The 22,434-nt window shown below is 44.5% G+C and overlaps 1 protein-coding gene across 3 annotated transcripts; it reads right to left on the bottom strand.

The window, feature by feature from the left end:
- Nucleotides 1–597: 597 nt before the first annotated feature.
- LOC121838672 (neurofilament medium polypeptide-like) lies at nt 598–6,103 on the bottom strand. Of its 3 annotated transcripts, none has more exons than XM_042302380.1 (4): nt 4,968–6,103; nt 3,869–3,993; nt 2,584–3,705; nt 598–1,928 (listed from the first exon to the last, which is right to left on the bottom strand). In XM_042302380.1, exons 1-4 carry the CDS (start codon nt 6,009–6,011, stop codon nt 1,472–1,474), a joined length of 2,748 nt encoding a protein of 915 aa, XP_042158314.1. In that variant the 5' UTR covers nt 6,012–6,103; the 3' UTR covers nt 598–1,471. The 3 variants fall into 3 exon arrangements, with proteins under 3 accessions (XP_042158314.1, XP_042158312.1, XP_042158313.1); XM_042302378.1 differs by lacking the exon at nt 598–1,928 and adding an exon at nt 1,977–2,553 and having other exon boundaries at nt 2,737–3,705; XM_042302379.1 differs by lacking the exon at nt 598–1,928 and adding an exon at nt 1,977–2,553 and having other exon boundaries at nt 2,770–3,705.
- Nucleotides 6,104–22,434: the final 16,331 nt, after the last annotated feature.

Genomic DNA, 22,434 nt, shown 5'->3' with positions numbered 1-22,434 from the left:
ACTATCCTAATTTATTTAATATAGTTTAACTATCCTAATTTATCTATCTTAATTTCATATTTATCTATCTTAATTTGATATTTATATATCTTAATTTGATTTTTATTTTTATATTTTTTTATCTTCATTTTATATTTGTTTATCTTCATTTTATATTTGTCCAGAAATGTTTTGTTTTTATCTTTCTCACTGTTTTATTATTTTATTTATGTAAGTGAAGTACATTGAATTGCATTGTTTATGGTAAGAAATGTGCTATGTAAATAAAGTTTGATTTGATAAATCAAGTGCTATAATAAAATGCTATTTGCATGAACATGCCATGGGGTGCATCATTTATATTATGGTTTGTGGATCATTCTTTGATGGTATGCACATATTACAGTTTAGCTTTAAAAATCTGTAGAGGACAGCCTCTGGATGGTGATATGGTTTTGTATAATTTCTAGGCTACAAAAGATCATGAAGCATGCAATCCCACCCCTATGAAAGCAGATGAAGAAATAGAATAGTGTGCATGTTGAGGTGAGACAGCTACTGTAAATGAACATTTAAAGGACATGACAGGACAATTGCATAAAGGAACAAGAGACCATATTTGTATTTCAGTATGACATTTATTGAGCAAATGCTGCTGGGAAATAGTTAATGATGAGTAAAGACATGGGATTGCAAACTGTAGCACCTCATTTAAGTTCGCTATTTAAATTCAAGTCCATCCTATGCATACAAGAATGTATGTGTGCGCATTTACATATTTATTTTCAATGGCACTCATTAGGTAAACACAATAGATACTGATAAAAAGCATGTTTAAGGCTCAGAGTTTCTTCAAGGTTATTAATGCTTTAGTTGCTTCGGGTACTGTATGTTTATGATCATCAGTACAATGCACCATCGTCTTTCTCATTCTTCACTATATTGTGTTGTAGACGATTGTATTTTTGGCTCAGTTGGTATCTTCACATAAAAAGGCTATTCCTTTTGAACATGTGTCTCTAAAGTGGACCCTCCAACCCAGGCACCCCTTTTGAATTAACATTTGAATGAACATACATTTCTATCACTCTCCCACCCACATACAGTATGCATCTAAACTGTAAACCTTCCATCCATCCATACAGGTTAGAGCGGAGGGGTCTCCCTCCCTGAGCTAGCATGCAGAAGCCCCCACCCGTGAGCCCTCCCGTGAACTGCAGGGAAACATAAAGACAATTAATAATCTGTCCCACTAACACATTTTCCTGATATAATCTGCAGCAAAACCCATTTAAAGCTTTCTCTCAACATGCATTTTTTAAACGTTAGCTTTGTCACATCATATGGCTTCTCTCGTTGCTTTTCTGTATGTTTGAGAGTGGTTCTCTTTAGTACATCGCTCTAGCTCTATGATTTCTTTAGGTTAGTTCTGGGTTGATTGCTTGTTGTCGTGTCATCTTTGTTCCTCCTGAGTGGGTTGGATGGAGCGCAGTTACTCAGTTTCAGTCACCACCTTGACGGACTGGGAAGAGTGTTTCTCCATCTTCTTGCTGGAGACTGTCTTCTCCTGCATCACATCCTCAGACTCCTTCACAGTCTCGGTGACAGTGACCGATTTGGTGACATGCTTGGCCCCGTCCTCTCCAGTGGTGATGGTCTCCACCGTTTTGGTGATAACCACCTTCTGGTCCTTTGGATCATCTTTCTGGTCCGGGTCATCTTTAGTGGGGCTCACGTCCACTCCATTTGAGATAACATCCTTCTCCTCTGCCTCTTTCCCACCCTCATCCTTCTTGTCCTTGTCCTCTGGGGTAATCTTGTCCACATTTCCGTTCATGGCTGCGTCTTTCTTTTCTACCTTCATCTCTTCCTCTGAATCACTATTTTTGTCTACTTTCTCTTCTGCAGCCTTGGGGGCCTCTGATGTTGGAGCTTCTGGTTTGGGGCCTCACCCTTAGGGGACTCTGCCTCGGGGATCCTAATTTGGGGGATTCAGATTTGGGGATCCTGTAGTTTTTGGGGATTCCGATTTGGGGGATCCTGTAAGTTTTGGGGATTCCGATTTGGGGGAGCCAGCAGGTTTTGGGGATTCAGATTTGGGGGATCCAGCAGATTTGGGGATCCAGCAGGTTTTGGGCATTCAGAAGCGGGGGATCCAGCAGGCTTTGGGGATTCAGATTTAGGGGATCCAGCAAGTTTTGGGGATTCAGATTTTGGGGATCCAGCAGGTTTTGTGGATTCAGAAGTAGGGGATCCAGCAGGTTTTGGGGATTCAGATTTAGGGGATCCAGCAGATTTGGGGGATTCAGAAGTAGGGGATCCAGCAGGTTTTGGGGATTCAGATTTAGGGGATCCAGCAAGTTTTGGGGATTCAGATTTAGGGGATCCAGCAGGTTTTGGGGATTCAGATTTAGGGGACCCAGAAGGTTTTGGGGATTCAGATTTGGGGGATCCAGCAGGTTTGGGGATTCAGATTTGGGGGATCCAGCAGGTTTTGGGGATTCAGATTTGGGGGATCCAGCAGGTTTTGGGGATTCAGATTTGGGGGATCCAGCAGGTTTTGGGGATTCAGATTTGGGGGAGCCAGCAGATTTAGGGGATCCAGCAGGTTTTGGGGATTCAGAAGTAGGGGATCCAGCAGGCTTTGGGGATTCAGATTTAGGGGATCCAGCAAGTTTTGGGGATTCAGATTTAGGGGATCCAGCAGGTTTTGGGGATTCAGATTTGGGGGATCCAGAAGGTTTTGGGGATTCAGATTTGGGGGATCCAGCAGGTTTTGGGGATTCAGATTTAGGGGATCCAGAAGGTTTTGGGGATTCAGATTTGGGGGATCCAGCTTTTGGGGACTCAGACTTCGGGGACCCAGCCTTTGGGGATTCAGCTTTTAGGGAGTCTGGCTTGGAGGGCTTTGGGGACTCAGATTTCTGGTCCTCAACTTTTGGGGCCTCACTCTTGGGGGCTTCTGTTTTGGGAGCCTCTGTCTTGGCTACAGCTGCCTTCTCATCTGTTTTGTCTTCTTTCTCATCCTTTCCTTTCTTCTCATCTTCCTCATCCTTATCATCTCCATCTTTGCATCCTTTGTCACTACCTGCATCTTCATCTTGATCATCACCCTCCTCTTCTCCCTCTCCCTCTCCTGTCTCCTCTTCTCCTCCGCTTCCCTCCTTCTCTCCAGCCTTCTCTTTGTCAGGAGAGGCCTTTGATTCTGGGGCTTTAGAGCACAGAACTGTCTCCTCTAATTCCCCCTCTCCTTCTCCTTCATCACCACCTTCTGTATCATCTCCCTTCTCACCCTCACCCTCTTCTCCTTTCTCACCCTCTTCTTCTTTTTCTCCCTCTTCCTCTTCATCATCACCTTCTTTGTCCTCCTCTTCCTCCTCAGCAGGTGTGCTCGAGCTAACTTCGGCTTCAGTGGAGGCTACAACCTCTTCTGATTCACCCTCTCCCCCTTCTCCCTCTGCTTCTTCTCCTCCCTCTTCTCCCTCATCCTCTCCTTCATCTGTTGCCTCTGCCTCCAGAGTGGCAGAAAACTCCTGGGCCACCTCAGCCAGGGCCTGGTCCATCTCATCCTTCTCATCCTCTACCCTGGTCTCCTCGATGATCTCCTCTACAAACTTATGCTGGACTTTCAGTTTGGGAGGCTCATAATTGGACTTCTTAGAGGAGGTGACAGTGTGGCGGTAGGGGAAAGTGCTAAAGTGGGTCTCTTCACCTTCTAGGAGTTTCCTGCAAGAACAGTAGAACATGAGATGTAGTTTAGTGTAGGCCTAATATAAAAATGTAGTTTCTATATATAAATTTGATCTTTATGTTTTTATTACACATGATATATTTAAAAAAACGTTTTTTCAATGTTAGTCCTAATTAGCGCTCTGTTGTCGCACTGTACCTGTATGCAGCAATCTCAATGTCGAGGGCCATCTTCACATTGAGCAGGTCCTGGTACTCACGCAGATGACGCGCCATCTCCCACTTCGTGCCCTTGAGCTCATTATCCAGCTGGTGGATGGTCTCCTGCAGAGAACAAGACCGAGAGACACAAGCTGGTTAAGAGCTATTATTTCTTATGCCCATATGGAACCCTGAAATGATACTTGGTTATTTATTTCTGGTGTAGGGAAGACACACTTCTCCATAAGGACACTGCTTTCTAAACATCATAAGAAAACGATCAAAAATACAATGTCCTATTTGGTGATCCTGGTAATTACTTCACAAGCACATTTAAACTTGTATAGGACTACATTTGAAACAGCACTTTGAGATTCCAATAAAATATCATTGCAATATCAATTGAAACTGTGAAGTCCTCCTTTCTCATTTATGAAAGGTGAAAGTGCAAATAATTGGATAGATTGGACTGTTGTTGTGTTAAATAATGTATTCTGACGCAGTGAACAGCACTGTGTTTCAAGGGCCCCGAGTCTCTGGCTCAGCAACGAAAAATAACAAAAAAACAGTCTGCTGCATTATGTCTTCCCAACCCTATAACGTGCACCAAGTGTCGCTGCTTATGCGTAGCCTAATGCTCCATCATTTGGAGATGTTAAATCTGTGTCCATAAGATGTCAGCATTGTGCCATTTAGGCTATCTAAAGCAAAAGCGCAGACACTATTGGGCAGAGTTTATAGCCTAGTTAAAATACATGCATTTAGGGCCCACATAATAAAACAATTTAGTTCGTTCAAAATCAAACTAATACAATATGTGGGGACACAATGCAAGTGTGTGTCTTTCTCTCTATCAAAGTAGGAGACTCTCCTTATAAGTAGACCTACATTTAAAATAAGAATAAAAACCTCAAAGGTGTCGTGATAATAATCTCAATTTGATATCAACGAAAAACACATCTTATTATATAATTTATTCTCTCCACTACATTGCTTCTCTTTACACAAAGAATACAACTTTATAGAATACTTCACCATTAAGCCTGTGGCTGGGGGTTTCTGTATGAAAATAATGCCTACAGCGGGTCTCATCATACCTGCAGGCTGGACAGGTCGTTGTTGTGTCGGTCCTCGATGTCATTCAACTGCCTCTCCAGTGACTCCCTGGTTCCACGGACGGACTCTAACTCCACGGTCTTGGACTGAAGCTGGCGACGGTAGTCTGCTATCTCATCACGGGCGGACTTGATTGCATCTTTGTTTTGTGCCGCAGCATCAGTGAGCTTGGAATAGCGGCACATGAACCAATCCTCCACCTGCTGCAGGTTCTGGTTGGAGTGGCCCTCGAGCTGGGTGCGGATCTCCCGGAGCGCCTCGGTGATGTCCGTCTTCTGGATGTCTTTCCTCTCCATGGTCACCTGCGACGCCTGCACCTGGGCGAACAGGTCGCTCACCTCTTCTTCGTGGTTGTTGCGGATAAAGGCAATCTCGTCATGCAGTGACTGAACTTTCTTCTCAAACTCTGACTTCACCAAATCAGAGTCGGTCATATCTTTTTTCAACGCCCGGATGATGCCTTCCGTCTCATCCCTGATGCGGGCTTCCTCATCGAAGCGGTCCCTAATTCTCTGGATGTCATCCTCGATGTGGTCCGTGTCGAGCTGGATCTGCGCTTTATCGTGGTGAATCTGCTCCAGCATGGAGCGCAGCTCCTGGAGTTCCTGGTCGTATAAATCGCCTAGCTGGGATTGCGACACCTGCTTCTGCCGCAGCGTCTGGATCTCCTCTTCGATCTGGCTGTTCTGCTGCTCCAGGTAGTGCACCTTGTCGATGTAACCGGCGAAGCGGTCGTTGAGCCCCTGGAGCTGCTCTTTCTCATTGGAGCGCTTGTAGTCTCCGTTCGTTTGATTGAAATCAACGCTGTCGGCGGAGCTGAGGAGTGTGGAGCTGTACGCTCTGGCTACCGGCATATTGACGCTCCTCTTGAAGGAGGAGGTCATCGTGGAGCCTGGGCTTGCCCGGGACCAGGACTGAGAACGGAACCCGCTGGAGGGGGTGCCAGTGGAGCGGCCGTAGGTGGTCCTACTATCCATACTTCTCCTGAACGGACTCCCTATCGTGTCCACCGGGTGGTAACTCATCCGGCCAGACCAGGGGTTGCGTGTGCAGATGGAATGGAAGGTGTCCGAGGTGGAGGAGTGGGGCGAGTATGTGTTTGCAGGTGCGGGGTGGATGGCGCTCACAGCATTCTTAGTCTCACCGGCTGTCCTTTATATAGGAGAAGCTTATCGCTAACAAGGCAGAGACTGTTTTTACTGGCCCATTGATCGAACGGAGGGGGAGGGCCATGTCTCAACCCTTCATACTCTATGTAAGCGAAACACTACTTGAGTGTGTGAGGGTTCGTGGGTGGGCGTTTGAAAGCAGAGAAATGATCACACATAGGGAGAAAAAAGGAAATGGGGTGATTATCATTAGGATGTTTGGAATAGCCTATGTGTCCCTGACATTGATGTGTTTATCATTTGTCTCTTGTCATACAGTTTCCTCCAAATTTTGAACATTCGAATAAGAGAGAAAATTATACTTGCATCTCTGCATTTACTAATTCAACCAGCCAATATGGAGCAGTTCAATGACCCATGTTAATTATTATTTTCCCTATTATTAGTTAGCAAAAACGTTTATACCAGAAATGATCAATTTACCGATGCAATTTAGAGCGAAAGCAATATCGTCACCATGGACAGCACCAGTCCGCCAGACTCCAATATCAGCGCCATGGACAGCGACTTAATGCAGCAAAACACCATTACCGTCCTTTTCAAGTGTTTGAAAAGTGTTGAAAATGTTTCTCTCAAATTGAACAGAATGATTGATCATTAAATGAATTGAATTAATAATGTATATTTGCCTATGAACATGTGCAAAGCGAACCAATTTCCTATATTGATGTTTTGCTTGTGCTAAGTCTTCAATAATAGGTGATTGATTACTTCTTGACAGGAAACCTCCCAAAATCAAAGGGATTACCATCAGTGACCTACTGATGACGTATAAAGTGAGACTACCATGAGGGGGTTGGTTCAATCCATATGATGCATTTATGTGACCACTTGCTACTTTCAGGAAGTGTTGAAGCATGAATCATAGTTGTAGTTATTGACAGCTATTGGTATAGATTACAGTTATGATCAGCCTGTGCTTATATGGAAGTAATTTACCCCATTCAATAGTATATATCACCTTCATAATGCATATCATAATATGTTATGGACAAACTTGCCCTTTTATTTTGAGCCATTTCAAACCAAAGCATTTCTGTAGTGATGAATAGGCATCCAAACTGCAACATAGTTTTTTTCTATAATTACATTCCTCAGAATGACTTTGTAACTCTATCGTCCAACTCTAACAATGATGGGGAACACGTTGACTAATATGGTTTCACAAACAGATACAGAATACAATGCATAAGTTACAGTCTTTGGGTTGCGGATGAGAGCACATGGGATAGAGAGGCTGCTATCTCCTCCCTGCATTGAGATGTTTTCTCTAAGGAGTGAAGCTGCAGTGTTGGTTGACAGATCTGATTGGCTGTAGTCTGTTGTCAGTCTTATTGATTCCTATTCAGTCCTGCTCAAACCATTTCAGAGGTAACTAAGGTCATTGCAAACCCTGCAATTGATGCAGGTAATGCAACAAAATGGCTGCCTCTGGTTTTGGCCAATTGACTGCCTTTTAATGACAATATTTCATCCTATGAAAACCAGGGATTAAATATTCAAAAGGCACTTGCACATCTGAGCTTGCAGGCACATGGTAAGAATTGAATAACATGAGACAAAATAAGAAACCTGCACACTGCTCTTGCTAGTATCACTTAATAAAGAGCAGTGTGCGGGTTTATTCTTTTTTCACATCCTATGAAAACCAGCAAGACTCTTTTTGACAAACGGCAAGGCCATTTTTGCCTCCATGAACATTATTACCCACAATAAGATTTAAATAGTTTGTCAGGTTTGATTCAGATTCTCCAGTCGCCTTTAAAAACCCTTGTTTTATACCACAGTTAAGAGGGAAGAATACATTATTCCCATCTCTGAGATTTAATTTGACACTTGTCACTTATCACCCATCTGTATTCTGTTATCTCACTCATTGTTTTCCCATCGCAACAGTTAGCTCTGTGGAGTGAGCCCTAACGCGTTTTAGAGCTCAGACAATTTCAGAATGTGTTTGCCCCAGAGAGAGAGAGAGAGCAAGAGGGAGAGAGAAAGAGAGGTAGAGATAGTTACCATGCCCCACTACATAAAAGTGATTGTCTCATGCTAACTGAATGTGTGTGAATGTGTGTTGTTCTGGCTGAGTTAACTTGAGCGATGTATACAACCCTATACTCACTTTCTCCTGGCTGATCCTTGTGACCTAGAGCTAGACACCTGGCCTCTGTTGCCTCTCTCTCTCTCTCTGCTTTCCTGCTGGCCTCAGCCTTTTAAACATGTACATCACCACCAGTGGCGATTTTAGCATGTAAATCTTGGTGGGGTAAAACACAACACTAAACAATACATTAATTGCACTATAACGGTGACAAACGGTGCCCACAAACTGTTAGGGCCTATATAAAGCAGTCCCAACATCTTACCACTACTAGACCTGGCTATCAACAGAGCCTTGTCTGGCAGCGAAACAGTTCATTCAGCCTCATTTACTGCTTAAAAAAACACAGTTGACATGGCTGACTTGCTTAAACAAATATGGTTTCCAATGACAATTTAGATGTATGAACTATGGCATTAGGGGACGACAAGCGGATAAGAAGCAATCCGTAATTTCGATTAAGACATGAGAGAGCTAGGACAGACGTGGTCGATATAACTATTTGTTTCGCACTTTGAAATGTACAGCGACACAATTCAGAACATGGATTGTTCTTACAGTGTTCTTCCTGTACACCAAGTCAGAACAATAGGCTAAATAAAGGGGCCATATAAGCAGACAATGAAAGCTCTTACAATATTCAATGATTACATTTCTCTAAAACAGGTTATAGGCTACATGTGCACTACCAAGTCAGATCAGTAGGCGAAATTAAGAGGGGGAAATAGACCAAATTATTAGGGTGAGGCATGTTGGCTACTAACAGCTTACTACACAACATACACTTAGTATTACTTTCTTAGCTACAGTATACATATCTTCCTGGCATATTACATCATTTATGCAGCAGCATGCAAGACATTTTTGGACTTGGCTTGTTGTGCTGTGATCACACTCTAGCCCGACAGGAGGAATGGCTCGATGAACTCTGCAACCTCCTTCACCAGTCCATTCCTTCTTCATCCATATCAGGTGCCACAGCCTCCTCTCATTCATCCTCCCTTATATCTATGCCTAATAAATATGACGGCTCCCCAGGGAAATGTCAAGGATTTCTCATGAAGTGTAACCTGTACATAGACCATCACCTCACTGACTTCACCTCTGACAAAGACAGGGTGGACTTCGTCATCTCCCTACTCACAGGCAAAGCTCTGGATTGGGTCACAGCCCTGTGGGCCGCTCAAAGATCTGATCTGTCCTCTGAATCACGTTTCCATGCCGTCTTCAAGGAGGTGTTCGACCATTCAGTTTCAGGTCGTCACACCGGGGACCTGTTATGTGAGCTGCGACAGGGCCATCGCTCCACCACAGAGTATGCCCTTGACAGCACCCTGCCAGCAGTGGAAGAACCAGTGACAGTCTACAGGAGGGGAATCGGGAGTTACAGACCAAACTGGCCTGCAGAGGAGATTTAACGGACGAAAACCTGTGTAACCTACTGGTCTATTGGCCTGCAAGTCTTCCAGTCCACCAGTAACCCCCTGTACTCACTAGCTGTCCGATTTGCCCCCCACAAAGTGGTGACCACAACCCCTCCACTTCCGCCAGGGTAAGCACCTCTACGTTTTTGAATATTACCAAAAGATTGGTCTCTTTCACGCTGAGGTCATTCAGTTAATGGTGTTGTCTTCACCTGAAGAACCCCTCATCCTCGGTCACCCCTGGCTAAGCCTTCATGACCCTGCCATCTCCTGGCGACAAGGGGAACTGCTGTCATGGTCTCCCGCCTGTTTTAAGAACTGCTTCAGTCTACCCTGTCGAGCCATCTCTATAGAAGGATCGGAGTCTGCCATTCCAACCCACATCCCACCTGTATATGCCAGTTTCTGAGTGTCTTCAGCAAGAAAAGGCATCCATCCTGCCCCCTCATTGCCCGGAGGACTGCGTGATCGACCTCCTTCCTGGCGCTTCCCTCTTCCCCTGATTCCGTCCCCACTAGAACAAGTTGAACAGGCTACCATCTACTCCAAACTGGACCTACGTAGTGCTTACAACCTGGTCCGTATCCGAAGTGGGGATGAGTGGAAGATGGCATTCATCACCACTAAGGGTTACTACAAATACCTGGTTATGCCCTACAGTCTCACCAATGCTCCCGCAGTCTTCCAGTCCTTCATGAATGAAGTTTTCCAGGACATGATCACCCAGTTCATCATTGTGTACATTGACGATATCTTGATATACTCTCAATCCCTTGCAGAACACGTACAGCATGTGCAACAGGTCCTCAAATGACAAGAGGACCACCATCTTTATGTCAAGGCTGAGAAGAGTGCCTTTCACGTTACTACGGTAACCTTCCTAGGGTTCGCGCTGACACCAGGAGGGGTCAACATGGGCGAAGGCAATGTTACGGCCGGGCTCAACTGGCCCAAACCTACCACCGTAAAGGAACTACAACGGTTCCTAGGGTTCTCCATCTACTACCGCCAGTTCATCCGAAACTGCAGCAGCACAACTGCTCCTCTCTCTGCTCTCACCAATCCGTACCCTCCAATGGACCAACACAGCCCTTACTGCATTTGAGACCTTGAAACGCCTCTTCACCTCTGCACCCTTCCTTAGGCAGCCAGAGCCTATCCTTCTTTTTGTTCTGGAGGTGAATGCTTCCGAGGTGCAGGTAGGAGCGGTTCTCTCTCAGCAGGTCGGGACACCTCCCAACTTACATCCATGTGGCTTTTTTTCCAAGAAACTGTCACCCGTTGAGAGGAACTATGATGTCAGGAACCGAGAGCTTCTCGCCATGAAGCTGGGAGCTCATCACCCTTTACTAGTCCTTACCGACCACCGCAATTTGGAGTACTTAAGAAGTGCTAAGAGGCTCAACCCCAGATACGCTCGCTGGGCACTCTTCTTCACTTGCTTCAACTTCACCGTCACCTATCTGCCCGGCACGAAAAATGTGAGGCTGATTCCTTAACCCATCTATTTGACTCCCCTTCCTCTAACCCAGCTCCCGAGCTCATCCTGTCTCCGTCTTGCGTCGTGGGAACTATACAGGTGGAAATCCAATCAGCCATACAAGAGACCCTACGCCACGACCCAACACCACCGAACACCCCTGCAGGCAAGACCTACGTTCCGGCGTCCATCAGACAAAAACTAATGCAGTGGTGCCATACCTCGCTGAGTTCTGGCCATCCCGGAATCACCCGGACCATGGAGCTACTGACACGCAAGTTCTGGTGGTCATCCCAAACAGCAGATGTCCAAGATTACATTCTCTCCTGTCCCGTCTGTGCATGGGCAAAGCGCCCATGCTCCAGTTCGTCTTCCAGGGTGTGGCGAGCCTTCTGCGACCGACTGGGGGTCTCCATAAGCCTATCCTCCGGATACCATCCCCAAACCAACGGGCAGACGGAACGTCTGAATCAGGAAATAGGGAAGAAACACTGCACTCACCAACCACACGAGTGGAGTCGCTATCTAGCCTGGGCCGAATACACAAAAAACTCCCTGGTGCATTCCTCACTCCATCTTACTCCTTTTTGGTATTGTCTCGGATTCCAACCCCCCGTGTTCCCATGGGAGACCGAGCCGAACTGTGCCTGCCGTGGATGAGTGGTTTCGACGGAGCGAGCAGGTTTGGGAGACCGCACATCGACACCTCCATCAAGCGTTCCTCTGACAGAAATGGTTCGCTGACCGGTGTCACCGACCTACTCCACTCTTCCATCCTGGGAAACGTCTATGGCTCTCTACCCAGGACATCCGGCTTCGTGACCCCTGCAAAAAGTTTAGTCCCTAGTTCATTGGTCACACCGCATCAATCCTGTCACCTACCGTCTCCAGTTGCCCCGCCATTACTGGATCTCCTCATCCTTCCATGTGTCCCTCCTCAAGCCTGTGAGGTACATCTATTCATTATTTATCTTCATATGACAAGGATTAAAAAGGATTTGCCAGTAGATTGACGACTTGATTCATGACTGCTAGCTAATATTTTGAAAGTATGATCAGTCCAATCAAAGCTACTGTAGCTATAACGTGATATGACATAATTTTATCTGTGGCTAATGACCTTGAGACTTCTTGGATGGACACTAATGTAACTCTATGGCAGCAACCAAGGGGCTTGAATTTTCGAGTTTTACCCTTAGACTCAGCAGTGACATAGTGTCTTCATGAGTGACAGAACACTGAGCCATTCACAGCGCAACTAGAGAATATTACCAACATCTACAGTACGCTCCGTCATTTCCTCTGGCTGCCCCACCACCACAGAAAGCACTGTGAATACCTGCATTTTGGAGCTGCCTTACTCAAGAAATTAATAAAGAGACCATGTTTGTATGCAGCTTTATTAACTCAAATATACAGTATACTGTATATATTTTTTACATTGTTTGCAAACTGATATGTGACACGTATTAGTCGTGAAGAGGGCAAGACAAAGCCTATTCCCCCCCAGGAAACTAAAATGATTTGGCATGGGTCCTGAGATCCTCAAAAGGTTCTACAGCTGCAACATCAAGAGCATCCTGACTGGTTGCATCACTGTCTGGTAGGGCAATTGCTCGGCCTCTGACCGCAAGGCACTACAGAGGGTAATGCGTACGGCCCAGTACATCACTGGGGCTAGCTGCCTGACATCAAGGACCTCTACACCAGGCGGTGTCAGAGGAAGGCCCTAATAATTGTCAAAGACCCCAGCCACCCCAGTCATTGACTGTTCTCTCTACTACTGCATGGAAAGCGGTACCAAGTCTAGGACAAAATGGCTTCTCAACAGTTTTTACCCCCAAGCCATAAGACTCCTGAACAGGTAATCAAGTGGCTACCCGGACTATTTGCATTGTGTGCCCCCCCCGCCAACCCCTCGTTTACGCTACTGCAACTCTCTGTTCATCATACATGCATAGTCACTTTAATCATATTTACATGTACATACTACCTCAATCAGCCTGACTAACCGGTGTCTGCATGTAGCCTCGCTACTTTTATAGCCTCGCTACTGTATATAGCCTGTCTTTTTACTATTGTTTTATTTCTTTACTTACAGTGCCTTGCGAAAGTATTCGGCCCCCTTGAACTTTGCGACATTTTGCCACATTTCAGGCTTCAAACATAAAGATATAAAACTGTATTTTTTGTGAAGAATCAACAACAAGTGGGACACAATCATGAAGTGGAACGACATTTATTGGATATTTCAAACTTTTTTAACAAATCAAAAACTGAAAAATTGGGCGTGCAAAATTATTCAGCCCCTTTACTTTCAGTGCAGCAAACTCTCTCCAGAAGTTCAGTGAGGATCTCTGAATGATCCAATGTTGACCTAAATGACTAATGATGATAAATACAATCCACCTGTGTGTAATCAAGTCTCCGTATAAATGCACCTGCACTGTGATAGTCTCAGAGGTCCGTTAAAAGCGTAGCGAGCATCATGAAGAACAAGGAACACACCAGGCAGGTCCAAGATACTGTTGTGAAGAAGTTTAAAGCCGGATTTGGATACAAAAAGATTTCCCAAGCTTTAAACATCCCAAGGAGCACTGTGCAAGCGATAATATTGAAATGGAAGGAGTATCAGACCACTGCAAATCTACCAAGACCTGGCCGTCCCTCTAAACTTTCAGCTCATACAAGGAGAAGACTGATCAGAGATGCAGCCAAGAGGCCCATGATCACTCTGGATGAACTGCAGAGATCTACAGCTGAGGTGGGAGACTCTGTCCATAGGACAACAATCAGTCGTATATTGCACAAATCTGGCCTTTATGGAAGACACCAAACATGTGGAAGAAGGTGCTCTGGTCAGATGAAACCAAAATTGAACTTTTTGGCAACAATGCAAAACGTTATGTTTGGCGTAAAAGCAACACAGCTCATCACCCTGAACACACCATCCCCACTGTCAAACATGGTGGTGGCAGCATCATGGTTTGGGCCTGCTATTCTTCAGCAGGGACAGGGAAGATGGTTAAAATTGATGGGAAGATGGATGGAGCCAAATACAGGACCATTCTGGAAGAAAACCTGATGGAGTCTGCAAAAGACCTGAGACTGGGACAGAGATTTGTCTTCCAACAAGACAATGATCCAAAACATAAAGCAAAATCTACAATGGAATGGTTCAAAAATAAACATATCCAGGTGTTAGAATCGACCATGCTGGTCATTTATGAACATTTGAACATCTTGGCCATGTTCTGTTATAATCTCCACCCGGCACAGCCAGAAGAGGCTGCCACCCCACATAGCCTGGTTCCTCTCAGGTTTCTTCCTAGGTTTGTCCTTTCTGGCTATATAAATAAATTTGATTTGATTTGATGTTTCAGTCAAAGTCCAGACCTGAATCCAATCGAGATTCTGTGGAAAGAACTGAAAACTGCTGTTCACAAATGCTCTCCATCCAACCTCACTGAGCTCGAGCTGTTTTGCAAGGAGGAATGGGCCAAAAAATGTCAGTCTCTCGATGTGCAAAACTGATAGAGACATACCCCAAGCGACTTACAGCTGTAATCGCAGCAAAAGGTGGCGCAAAACAAAGTATTAACTTAAGGGGGCTGAATAATTTTGCACACCCAATTTTTCAGTTCTTGATTTGTTAAAAAAGTTTGAAATATCCAATAAATGTCGTTCCACTTCATGATTGTGTCCCACTTGTTGTTGATTCTTCACAAAAAAATACAGTTTTATATCTTTATGTTTGAAGCCTGAAATGTGGCAAAAGGTCGCAAAGTTCAAGGGGGCCGAATACTTTCGCAAGGCACTGTACCTATTGTTCACCTAATACCTTTTTTGCACTATTGGTTAGAGCCTGTAAGTAAGCATTTCACTGTAAGTTCTACACCTGTTGTATTCGGCGCACGTGACAAATAAACTTTCATTTGATTTGATTTGATTTGATGTATTAATGCCAAAACAATATGCAAAACAGGCAAGCCATTAGCTAAAAATGTAGGGCTCAAAACAGGTTTGGCTCTGCCCCATCTGCTCTGAATGATGGGTTGCCACTGATCACCACACAGGTACAATTGGCCAGCCACTCAGCCTTCAAGGTGCTTTTGTCTGGCACAGCTAGAGGTGGTGTGATGTGATGCATGGAGGGGCTAGAGAAAGGGTTGTTGTTTAAATTCAGTCTGGGGCTCACACGCACTGCAGAAGGCTTGGAGCACTTTTAAGTGGCACTGCAGCAGAAGCAGGCTGTGAACAGAGTGCAAGCTGCCCAGCCCAGCCTGCAGAGCTCTCCTCTCCTCTTCGCATCCCCCTACTTTCCGCTGGCCACCATCCCTGCAGACTCAGCTTCAGACAGGGAGGAGACCTGATATAGATCCACTTAGATTCAAGTCTTATCTGCTATCATCACTTATTGTATGAATGAATCTGTTCCTATCAATAAAGGTATGTTACGAAGCATCTTGTAGCCGAACAAGATCTCACAAACTCAGTGCACACTCATATTCCATTATGCATGTCTCTGCACAGTCCTTTATCATATTTGATGCATGAGTGACTACATTCATTCAAATATAGCACAGGAAAAGCACTATGAGAGTATCTGAATCCCTCTGGTTAGGAGGGGAAAGGTAGGCAGAAGAGAGGGCATTGGATATTTAGGTAATCAATAGAAGTATTGAGGTGATTGATCTGCGTTTCAAAACGTAGAAACCCCTGAAGAGCTAATAGGGTGTGGCAGAGGGACAGAGATACAGAACTCCCAGGATGGGAGTTACTCTACACTTAATGTTTTATTCATGTACACAGAGCGACTATGGCACATGCAGAGAGGTGAGGGTGAGATAGGCTGCATTTACACAGCCAGCCCAATTATTGGTAAAAGACCAACATGTTGATAGAGATCCAAATTGGGATACCTGTGTAAACGTAGCCTATGAGAGACAGAGTGGAAGGGAGGGAGAGAGCGAAGGGGAAGGGAGGGAGGGAGAGAGAGAGGAGGAAGAGAGAGAGAGAGGAGGGAGAGAGAGAGATACTTATAGAGATGTACAGCAGTGATGCGTAGCCTATACCTCTCCAAAGCCCAGTAGACTGTGTGTGTGTATGAAGTCAGCAACATACCAACAGGGTACCTGCCTTGGCTTCTAATGTAGCTGTCTATATCTTTAATTAACCTATTTTTTTACGAGTATCCATTTCAGACTTTTTCTTTAAAGAGCCTATCAATTTGATAAATGAAAAAAGGTACTGTATTAGCATAAAGAGAAAAATGACTTCCTTTGTCAGTGCTCCCATATAGAGACAGATGTTTTATGAATAGGGAGTTAGCGATCAATCAATCAATGTTTGTGTGTTGGTACGGTGTAAGGAATGTTCATAGGTGAATAGGGAAGTGAGACTACGTGTAATTGGAAATTATATTGAGGGTGTGTGTGTTATATGTATGTGTACGTGCACTGCAGGGGTGGACTGAGTTAGAGGACAGACACGTTCTGATAGGTGGACAGACCATCACAGCCACAGCCAGCCATACAGGTTGTTCAAAAATACCAGCTGGAGCATCGCCCCCTTTGTTCTCTCTCTCTCTCGCTCTGTCTGTGTCTCTTTCTCGGTCTGTCTCTGTCTCCATCTCCACATCTCTCTCTCTCTAATTTATATCCCTTTCTCCTTCTCCACCAAACCCCACCTTTATCTCACACTATCCCTGTCACGCTTACCAGCTATCTTGTTCACAATGATAACATAGTTGCTTGTCTGTCAACTCAGACGTGTATACATCTGTTTGCCTGGGCATACTTACCCTTAATGAGCAGCTTTGTTGCCATTGGATTTGGTATATAAACTCCATCAATATTACCCCAGTAGGTTGGTATGTCCTGTTGCACTTCAGGACTGGATGGTCATGTTCTGAAATAAACCTCAAATGTCATCCCAATATCACAACCACCCAGTTGTGTGATGCAGGTATTGGCATCATTGTAAAGGTAAATGTCCTAGTTTTATAAATCAGTGAGATAACTGCCTGGTAAATCAACATAAATATGTAGTACATCTCTGATCCAACTGAAATAATTGATGTGACTTGTGAGCAAATCTCTGAGCAGAGCTGTGAGCTGAATGTCATAGTGAATATCATAGATAGGCGTGGCTGGTTAGTGCTTACTAGTATGGGGAGAGAGGGACGTAACCTGGGATAAGGCGTGAGGCAGCACTGTACTGTACTGGAATGGGGTGTGTGTGTTGGGGAGGAGGGGGGTGGGGGGTGGTTGGAGAGTCAGAAGCTCTGGGGAGCTGAGCTGTATGCAGGGTGAGGGTTGGGAGGCAGTGATGATGTCATATTGAGCATTTGGGCGGAAGGGTCCATGGGAAATGAGAGGGGAGGGGTTATCCAGGATCTGCAATTTATCTGCAATGCATCAGCAGCTCTCTCTCTCCCTCCCTCTCTGAATGTTTGAGTAGCATAAGGCCGATGCAGCACGTTGACGTTCTACTCTAGATGGTCCTCTAAGGACTTAACCACACAAATGAAACCGTTGCCTAGTTCCCATCCCAGGGGTGGACTTTTCAAAACGGAGGAACTCCTGAAGTGTTGCTTCACATAGCTAGCAGTAAAATAGCATGTTGTATTTAGACTGCAATAACCACTTATAGGCACCTCCATCCAGCGACTACAACCTTGTGTCATTGTGAACGTTTCCATCCCAATAACATCTTTATCCCTGCATGTGATAGAGATGGAGCCCTTCAGCCAACCACCCATATCATGTCCACAGAGATTATTATGACCCTAAATAATATCTTTATGACACACTCAGCATGGAAGCCATATTGAAGCCGCCTCACTGACCCCCTTTGAAGGAACTGTGGTATGGTTCTTTGTCCTGGGAACAGAGATGGCATGGAAGGCTCCAACACCCATAAGGACATGGGAATGACACTCCAGGTCATTACGCCCAGCCATTCTACAGATTATGTATCCAACTCGCCTTAGATGTATGTGTCTGTACAGGACTACAGTAACGCCCCATTCATCTATGGAACCCTGGCATTGAGACCACTTGTTTGTAGTTGTAGCCCACCATGTGAAGTGCCCAAAGGGGTTTTATGGGGTCTTTGATGGGGCTATCCTTTTAGCTGGCTATGCTGCAAGGAGTCTGTATCAACCTGAAAGTCATGGTTACTGAGGAAACATAGAAACATATTGAGCTACACACACACACACACACACACACACACACACACACACACACACACACACACACACACACACACACACACACACAGGCACACGCACACACACACACCTTCAAACTGACAAGGTCTTGCCCTGATGCTGAGGCTAAAAGCATTGTGTGCTGATGTCAGCTGTATTTTTCATCAGGGGAGGATGTGAATGGCTGCCCAACCACCACCAGAGTGAATAGATTAACCCTACAGTGTGTGTGACTGGAATAGAAATTGGCTCTAATGCATTCACATATCATCATTTACATCTCCCCAACTCTTGCATATTTTTCTATTTAATCTAACCCTCTGTCTCCCTCACTCATACTCTATGTGGGTGTGTCTCCTCCATCCCTCTATATCCATCTTCCACTCCTCATCTTCCAGCCTCTCTATTCTCCTCCTCTTCATGTCACTCTTCCCTCTACTTCTATATTGCTCTGTTATTTCTGGCAATTTGCTGGAGATCAGTAAACTGACACACAGATTTTTCTGCAGAGTCACCCATCCCCCGACTCTCCTCTGCATCCCCCCCCCCGCCCTTCCCTGCACCTCTTTCCCTCTCCCTCTCTCCTGCCAGGTTTGAGTCGGTACTCTACATTCCAGATCTACAGGACAGAGACAACTTTAATTTAAGGCCCAGCAATTAATTATCAAAAGTGATTTGACTTTGTCATAACCTTCTTACAGTCTAGTGTCAGACACTCTGGGTCAATACTACCATGAGACAAACCCATATGCTCTATCTGTCCAATTTGCCTCTAGTTGTGCTGACTCCGCTAAACCAGACTCTGAATGAGTCAATAGTAGCACACAAAGATACAGCTCTTTAGGAGTTCATTACATCTGAGTCTGTCTGTATGTGTATCGCTCGTTCTGTATTTACAGTATGTGACTATACTGTGGATGCATCTGTCTGTGTCAGCATGTGTGATGTGTGCTGTCATTGCTCAGTGTGAGTATATTTTGGTGGGTAATGATCTCTTCCAGATGTAACATGCCCCTGTGTGTGTATGTGTGTGTGTGTGAGCCAGCCTGGGACACTGTAAGACTGCGGGTAGCTAAGGGTGTGGTTTTTCCCCTTATTGTGTGTGTGTGTGTGTCTTTTGTGTGTGTGGGTGTGCGCGCAAGCCATGAAGCTCAACTCTGGAGGGAAGGGACTCGTTAACAAGAGATGAAAGAGAGGGAAGGAGATTTAAAGTGTAACTCTCATCCCCAATTTCAGTCTTTGCCCAACCCCTTCAAATTCTCAAAAAATGTATTCAGGTGAGAAGTTGTGGTTAGGGGGAATTGCTCATCAATATTCAATTTGCTACGATGGATGTAGTGACGAATATAAAAGTATAATCCTCAATTGGCGACTGGCTTTCATGTGAAGTTCATCATAATTTATTTAATCTGTAGCCTAATAAACTGCATGCTTTCCCAACGAGTCATAGAGTCACACAAAATGTCATCAGTTGACTCCATGTTTACTTCGATTTGATGGTTATTATATCAATATATATATTTTTTTTAATTTAACCTTTATTTAACTGGGCAAGTCAGTTAAGAACAAATTCTTATTTTCAATGACGGCCTAGGAACAGTGGGTTAACTGCCTGTTCAGGGGCAGAACAACAGATTTGTACCTTGTCAGCTCGGGGGTTTGAACACTAGTCCAACGCTCTAACCACTAGGCTACCCTGCCGCCCCAATATATATATGTTGTAAATGACTATGGTAGCTGGAAACGGCAGATTTTTTTGAGGATTATCTACAGGCGTACAGAGGCCCATTATCAGCATCCATCACTCTTGTGTTCCAATGGTACGCTGTGTTAGCTAACCCAAGTTTATAATTTCAAAAGTCTAATTGATAATTAGAAAACCATTTCACAATTATATTAGCACAGCTGAAAACTGTTGTTCTGATTATAGAAGCAATAAAACTTTGCAGAGTTGCAAAGAAAAAGCCCTATCTCAGACTGGCCAATAAAAATGAAAGATTAAGATGGGCAAAAGAACAGACACTGGACAGATGAACTTTGCCTAGAAGGCCAGCATCCCAGAGACGCCACTTCACTGTTGATGTTGAGACTGGTGTTTTTCAGCTACTATTTAATGAAGCTGCCAGTTGAGGACTTGTGACTCTTCTGTTTCTCAAACTAGACACTCTAATGTACTTGTCCTCTTGCTCCGTTGTGCACCGGGGCCTCACACTCCTCTTTCTATTCTGTTTAGAGACAGTTTGCGCTGTTCTGTGAAGGGAGTAGTACACAGCGTTGTACGAGATATTCAGTTTCTTGGCAATTTCTCGCATGGAATTTCTCAGAACAAGAATAGATTGACGAGTTTCAGAAGAAAGTTATCGTTGCAGGGACCACTGTAGAATGATCACACCTGTTTGTTGGGTATCCTAAAAGGAACCGGCCAGTATCATCTGAGTATCCCTCTGTACCTCTGAAGGTTCCTTGTGTACCTTTGACAATTTTGTACCCAACTGTACCCTAATTTTGAGAGTGTGTGGATATATATTTTTGGTAATAAAGATGTAACTAGTGGCACTCCTGAAACATTAATGCACTTCCACCCAAAAACGTTCAAGTTCAAATCACCAAAGCATTTATGCACACTTTACATCAAATGTCCCTGAGCACTACTATATTTATGTTGGTGTTGTCAGATTGTCAGATATTCTGGCAATAATTATTATTTACTAAGCAAACTACTGATACTATGCTTTCCATTATATCTGTAGCCAATCTCTGTCATTCGCATGGACCTGGTGGTGTAACAGGAAATTCAGGTCTTTAGCAACCAATAAAGTAGCAGTAAATTCAAAACCCAACTGAGGTGTAGTCTCAAGTACTTTCCATTACAGCAATAACACCTTAATTCAGCTGTAAAAATACATGAACTGGTTGTTGTTTACCATACTTTCACTGCAACCAGTAGCCTGTTGTGTACCATACTTTCACTGCAACCAGTAGCCTGTTGTGTACCATACTTTCACTGCAACCAGTAGCCTGTTGTGTACCGTACTTTCACTGCAACCAGTAGCCTGTTGTGTACCATACTTTCACTGCAACCAGTAGCCTGTTGTGTACCATACTTTCACTGCAACCAGTAGCCTGTTGTGTACCATACTTTCACTGCAACCAGTAGCCTGTTGTTTACCATACTTTCACTGCAACCAGTAGCCTGTTGTGTACCATACTTTCACTGCAACCAGTAGCCTGTTGTGTACCATACTTTCACTGCAACCAGTAGCCTGTTGTGTACCGTACTTTCACTGCAACCAGTAGCCTGTTGTGCACCGTACTTTCACTGCAACCAGTAGCCTGTTGTGCACCGTACTTTCACTGCAACCAGTAGCCTGTTGTGCACCATACTTTCACTGCAACCAGTAGCCTGTTGTGTACCATACTTTCACTACAACCAGTAGCCTGTTGTGTACCATACTTTCACTGCAACCAGTAGCCTGTTGTGTACCATACTTTCACTGCAACCAGTAGCCTGTTGTGTACCATACTTTCACTGCAACCAGTAGCCTGTTGTGCACCGTACTTTCACTGCAACCAGTAGCCTGTTGTGCACCGTAAAAGTTACTTTTTAACAGTATCATTTCATGGCATAAAAGGAAAACATGGTGGAAAGGGAAAGAACAGGATGGTTCTTCACAACCATCACAGCAGTAAAGAACCCATAAGAGTGTATGCTGGTCCAGCATGGTCTAGCTAAGGGGTAGACGACCCTGTTCCTGGAGAGCCGTGGCTATTTTTCCCCAACTAGGTACCCCACCTGACCAACTGAGCTAATTGATCAGTTCAGTAAATTGCATAAATTCAACACACCTGGGCATCCAGGTTGGTTAAATCAACCTGGGTTAAATCAAGAACATGAAGTGATCCGAGTGGCCTACTCCTGAGCTAGCTGGTCAGGCTAGTCTGCAAAACCACACCCGTCATTATCATATTTTCTAGCATGCTCTTTTGCGGTTAGATTTTTAGAACTGTTTGTTTCAATATCTATGTTCTTGCATGATTAATTAATCAATGAATTTATCTGA

The sequence above is a fragment of the Oncorhynchus tshawytscha genome, linkage group LG20 (assembly GCF_018296145.1).
Source record: "Oncorhynchus tshawytscha isolate Ot180627B linkage group LG20, Otsh_v2.0, whole genome shotgun sequence".
In the NCBI taxonomy this organism is placed as follows: Eukaryota; Metazoa; Chordata; class Actinopteri; order Salmoniformes; family Salmonidae; genus Oncorhynchus; species Oncorhynchus tshawytscha.
The sequence above is the reverse complement of the archived record's forward strand: the minus strand, read 5'-3'. Positions and strand labels throughout refer to the sequence as shown.